The sequence below is a fragment of the Crocodylus porosus genome, unplaced genomic scaffold, assembly GCF_001723895.1.
Source record: "Crocodylus porosus isolate Cpor-Errol unplaced genomic scaffold, CroPor_comp1, whole genome shotgun sequence".
NCBI lineage: Eukaryota > Metazoa > Chordata > Crocodylia > Crocodylidae > Crocodylus > Crocodylus porosus.
The window spans coordinates 30,391,236-30,396,768 of record NW_017728907.1 but is presented as its reverse complement, the minus strand read 5'-3'; the positions used below and the strand labels follow the sequence as shown (position 1 = coordinate 30,396,768).

General features: G+C 46.8%; 1 protein-coding gene across 2 annotated transcripts in view; it reads left to right on the top strand.

The window, feature by feature from the left end:
* The first annotated feature begins 640 nt into the window (after positions 1–640).
* SNX7 (sorting nexin 7) overlaps positions 641–5,533 on the top strand; it is a 66,151-nt gene continuing 61,258 nt past the window's right edge. The window contains exon 1 of one of the 2 annotated variants that reach the window (XM_019531046.1): positions 641–792. In XM_019531046.1, coding sequence (XP_019386591.1) covers positions 682–792 — 111 coding nt within the window. In that variant the 5' untranslated portion in view covers positions 641–681. The remainder of the gene's footprint in view (positions 793–5,533) is intronic. The other variant, XM_019531045.1, reaches the window with a different exon arrangement.

Sequence of the window (5,533 nt, the reverse complement as noted above, 5' to 3'; positions counted from 1 at the left end):
CACACGTGTGGAGTAACTGTGTGTGTGGAGTAACTGTGTATGGATGCACGTGTGTCTACTCTAGGGTCACCCTGTGTGCGTAAGCCCCCGAGCAACTGAGGCAGAGCGAGAGACACACGCACAGAGCACGTAAGCCCCCGCATTCATCACTTGGGCCAAAAGAGTAACTAAGGGTGCGCGTGTGCCTGTGTAAGGGGGACGTGCACGGAGTGTACATGCAGCCGTTTGAACAAGGTCGGCTGAGCGCGGCCCAGGCAGGGGCTCTCAGCCTGCCCTGCGGGTACCACGGCCGGCACGCAGACAGCCCGGCAGTGGTTGTCATTACTTTATATGACAGAAGTTTGCGGGTGGTACTGAAGGTGGAACCGAAAAACCTGGTGGTGGCACTTAAGGTTGCATCGTGTTTAGGTGCTGGTGCGCGAAGTCAGCGTTTGACAACCGCTGCCCTCGAGGCCCCCGCCCGTCAGCCGCTGCGCTGCGTTTCCCTGCCCCGCACAGGCCGCGGCAGAGCCCGCAGCCCCGGCCCGGCTGCCCGCGGCGGAAGGAAGCCGGCCGGCCGGCCCCCTCGGCCGCCGCTTCCAGTCCTGCGCACTGCGGCGGGGCGGGCGCCGCCGGCAGCCAATTGCCGCGCCCGGGGGAGCGGCGCAGGGCGGGGCGGCCGCCCGGGCTCGGCGGGGAAGGATGGAGCCGGAGCGCGGGGAAGCGCCGCCGCCGCCCTGCCCCGAGCCCCCCGTGTCCCCGGACGCGTTGGCGTTTGACGACGACGAGGAGGACCTGGAGGTCTTCAGCAAGGTACGGGGCAGCCCCGCGCCCTCCCTGCCCTTTGCCCCGCATCCCTGGCACTTCTGCAAAGCGGAGGCAGCAGGAGGGGCCCAGCCCCGGCCCTTGCACAAGGGGACGCTGCTGCCCTCGAAGAGCTCCTGGGAGCCGGAGCCGCCGCCGGGCTGCGCAGCGCAGTTGGAGGCGGACAACGTGGCTGGGAGCTGGCGAGGCCGCCTGGCCCGTCTCCTGCCTTGTGCGATCCAGCCCTGGCGCGGCTCCCTCTCCTGCCCTGGGACGCAGGGGGCTTCTGCCTCCCGGCCTGCAGGCAGGCACAAGGCCGGGTCCGTTCACAAGTTGCAAAGCCGCAGTGCTGCCATGGTATTTGGGGGGAGAGCGGGAAGAGAGGTGTTCTCTCACATTCCCCATCGATTAGATACAGAAGGGTTTTGTGACGGCTTTAGATAGTTTCCACTTTAATCTGTAGAGCCTAGCCTACAAAATATAAGCCACGCTCAGCCAACAGTTCATTACAACAATCTTGGGAGGATCTGAGGACAGAGCCAAGATGATCTGGGAACTAAGGAAGGAAAGAGCCTGGCTTTGCAGAGCGTCTCCACAGCCTCTGCCAAGTTCCTTCTCCCTTTCTGCCAGCTAGGGAGCACTTGGATGACTTCTTGTCTTTCCTTCAGGTGTTCCCCACCACTCCACTGCATTAAATTAAGTAGAGCCACTTCTTCAGTGGGCATTTTGGAAATTAAAACCCTGGCTCTCAGTCATTCCCCTTATGGTGGCATTTGTGGCTGGGTTTGTCCATGGGTGCAAACTCCACTCTCTCACTTAGCTGTTTATTATCATGCAAGTAGTTGGCCTGGGTGGTGCAGGTGAGTCTGTGTTACTATGAAAAGTCTCCAGGTAGAGGCAGGGACCAGTAGCTACACTATGGAAAGCCTGGTTATCCTGCAGCACTTCCTGTACTAAACTTTGTGTTCTTTAACAGATCAATAGCTTCTGGAAGTTCGAGATTCTTTTGTCTTGACTACTTTTGTTGTTTTGGACATATCTAATAGGCAGCTCCTCTTTAAATTATCATGTACTAATTTTCAGTAAGTGTAAATAATAAGTAACTACTGGGACTTCTGTGATTAAGTTACAGAACTTGTATACAAATGCATGTATCTATATTGGAGTACTATGTGGGTTTCAGTTATGTAATGTGCAAACAATATTTAAGCTCTGTAACGTGCACATTTCAGAGTAGTTCTTCAAGGTTGTTTTTTTTTTTTCAATAACAGTTTAAAATATGTATATAATATCTATTTTTCTCAATTTATACACTGATATTTTGCTTTGGTACCAAGGGAATAAATTGATGAAATGTATGCACATAGACATACACCATTAACTATGTTCAGTAATCTCAGACTGCATGAAACTAGCATTGCCAACTCTTTTGCTTTTTTATCGTTAATCTCTTGATATTTGTTGTCTAATACTCCAGTTCCTGGAGTCAATAATGATGATGACGATGATAATAATAATAAATTGGGAAGAGGATGAAAGGGTTGAAAACATGATTGAAGTTATCCAAAAAGCTCAAAATCTAGTTAAACCCCCCCCCCAAAACCAACAAAGCAAATCTCATGATTGAGGCCTGACTAATTTTTCACTATGTTGGCAGTAATAATAGGGGTAGGCATTTGGAAGAGTTTGCAGGCTACTTGCTTTTTAGGGCCTGATTTTTGGATTTGGCTTCAAAAGAGTGGTTCTTTGTGTTGTCTGGGTGCCTGGATACAAGGCCTGAGCGGTAGCACCATGACTTTACTTTGTTGTACTGTGGTTTTGCAGAATCCTTTGTGCTTTCACACCTTGAATGGATACAGTTCTCTTCCCTCTTGAATGAAGAAATATTACAATTCTAACTGGTTGGCTTTTGTTGGTTTGTAATTTTTTTTTTCCACATACGATTCTTTTGTTTTAACTGGTGAAATGGCCAGTGATGTTTCTAAAGTGTAGAAGCGGAAATAAAACTTAAAAGGAAATCAAGTATAGGCAGGTACACTGTTACTCAGAGGTATTAATATATCAATCCAACACATCAGAAAGTGATTTTTTCCTTACCACTTCAAGGGAGTCAACGTTCAAGTGCTGGTAGAGAATATGCTACTAAATCTAGACTAAAGAAAAGAAATGTACAAGTAGGGTGACCATTTTTTAAGGGAATCCAGAACACTGCCCTCCTCTCCTCCAAGTCAGCAGCGCTGTTGCAGGCCAGAGCAGACAGGGAGGGGCACAGGGTGCAGTCCCGTGGGGAGGTGGAGCAGCATGGTATACCAGGCAGGTGGGTGAGCAGACAGGCACCCCTGCTGCTGTGTGAGGAAGGCAGGTAGACTGGAGCAGGTGCCACCCCACCCACACATGCCTGGCCTGGCTCCTCTTGGGCAGCAGCTTCCGCATAGCAGTAGTGGTGCCTGCCCAGCCACCTGCCTAGAGCATCACATTGCGCCACCTACCCACCAGACTGCACCCCACCTCCCTGAGATTCCAGGACTTCTGTTTCAATTCCCACCAACTGGCCAGGACTGTCCCATGAAATCTGAGACTGTCCTGGCCAAATCTGATACAGTATATTGGATATTAATGTAATGGCCACCTGCCCTATGAGCCTCAAGTTTCTAAGTCTACAAAATTAAAACAGAAGTGTGTCAGATTACAGACAGAAGACATTAAATATCTTTCTTATTTGAAAAGGTTTATAGTTTTGCTTACCAAATTTATGGAAAGTAACATTTTATTACCTCAGCATTAGGTTTGTTTTGATTGCATGGATTGTAACCTCTGGATGGAGATTGCAGACATGAATCATTTATGAGTTGTGAATCATATAAAAAAAAAAAAATCTGATAACACTTCAAAATAATAGCCCACGTAGTCAGCTAATACTGAGATAGAGTTCAGTGCAACATGTCTGGGGTCAGATGTCACATGTAGGACTGATCATAATTAAAACTGAACGTGCGTTTTCAGAATTTCATCAAACCTTGTTTCTGTTAAAAAGGTACTGTGGAGAATATATTGGGTATAAACAGTTGTACTGGAAAGGTAGTTGTATAAACTTAAGTGCTAGGCATTATTAAGAGTCATGCTTTCTAACTAGCACTAAATACCTGAAGTTCAGAGTATAGGTGACTCATGGGGAAGGCATAGGGGAGCACATGCCTCACCCCTCCCTGCTTGCTTCTCCCAAGATTTCTGCGCGGATGGTGGGGCGTGGGGCTGCAGCCTGGCTGAAGCCAGTGCCTGACAGTAGCAAAGGCAGTTGTGTGGAGTTGCGCCCCCTCCACTGTGAACACTTATGCATAGTCTATTATGGCTGCTGACAGATATTGGGGCGGGGGGCAGGGGGAAGAAAGAAAAAAAACCAAACCAAACACATACCACGCTTTACTGAAAGAGGCAGCACATTAGTTTGACCTGCCTCTGAAGGATCTCTGTAGATTGGGTGCTTCAGCAGGGCTTTTTGGCACTTCTGTCTAAAGCTGAAGGTGCTAAAAAGCCCCACTGAAGTCCACAGTCTATACAGATGTGCACTTTAATCTTGGTGGGGGCATGCCAAGTTTAAAGTAAAGTACTGTTATTTTGGTTTGGGGGCCAGGTGGCTTTTTTAAAAAAAAAATAAATAAAAAAAAATAGTGTCTGTATGCAACTCAGAGTTTAAAGCTAGAAGGGTCAAATAGATTATTTAGCCTAGCGTCACTGACTGACTCAGGAGCCACAATGATGTGTGCTCCTAGGGGAATTGTGGCAAACACTGGGATTCAAAAGGGAAAAGTAAAAGCTACAGTATATAACTGTATGCATTGTATTATTTAGGATTGCTAGAAAGACATGCTCAGTGCTTTCACGTAAAAAACAAAACCCAAAAAACAGTACTATTTGCTATAAAAACCCACAGAGGATAAGTGAAGCTGGCTGAGGCTTAGAAGCTATGGTTTGAGTATCGCAACATTTTAACCTGACCACCTGTTATGTCAGAAGTCCTTGCGTTCCACCTGGTTATCCACATTTGATTAAGGCAGGTTTTCCCAGGTGGCATTAAGTTCCAGTTTGAAGACATCCTTGTTCCTGCTAATTCAGTGTAGTCTCCCAATTATGCTATGGCTTGATAATCAGGGGATGGTGTACCTTAACTATTAAAAGGTGAACATTTGAAATAAAATAGGGGTTACAGTTATGTTTTCCAAGTATCCATACTTAGAATATCTGCCATCTGGGTTCATAAAACTATTGCTTAGCTATACTGAAAACATAACAGTTGTTAAGGTATGCAAAGTGATGAGTTATTTCTAGAAGTATAACAGACTTCACCACACTAACTGTACAATATCTTTTTTCATCTTGGACATCTGCACTTGTACATAAGCAATGGAAACTATATTTTAAAAGGCAGACTTCAGTTCGGATCCTTTCAGATGCTGGAAATCTGTGAAGCTTTTTGCATTTAAAAGCTTGTCTAAGACTAATTCCAGCTAGGCAGTTGGTCCAACAAAAGCTATCACTGACAAAAATTCCAGCTTTTTGCATAATTCCTTGAGAATCATGGCTACAACATAACTGCAACATTACTCAATGTCTTATGCTGTCAGCGGCATTGAGCAAACTCAGAACTCTGCAAAGCCATACTCTTCCCTGAGTTCACAGATCAACTTGGCTTCTTTCCAAACACCTGGATTGTTGCAATGAACTGACGGCTGAATTTGGATTATATGTTGTA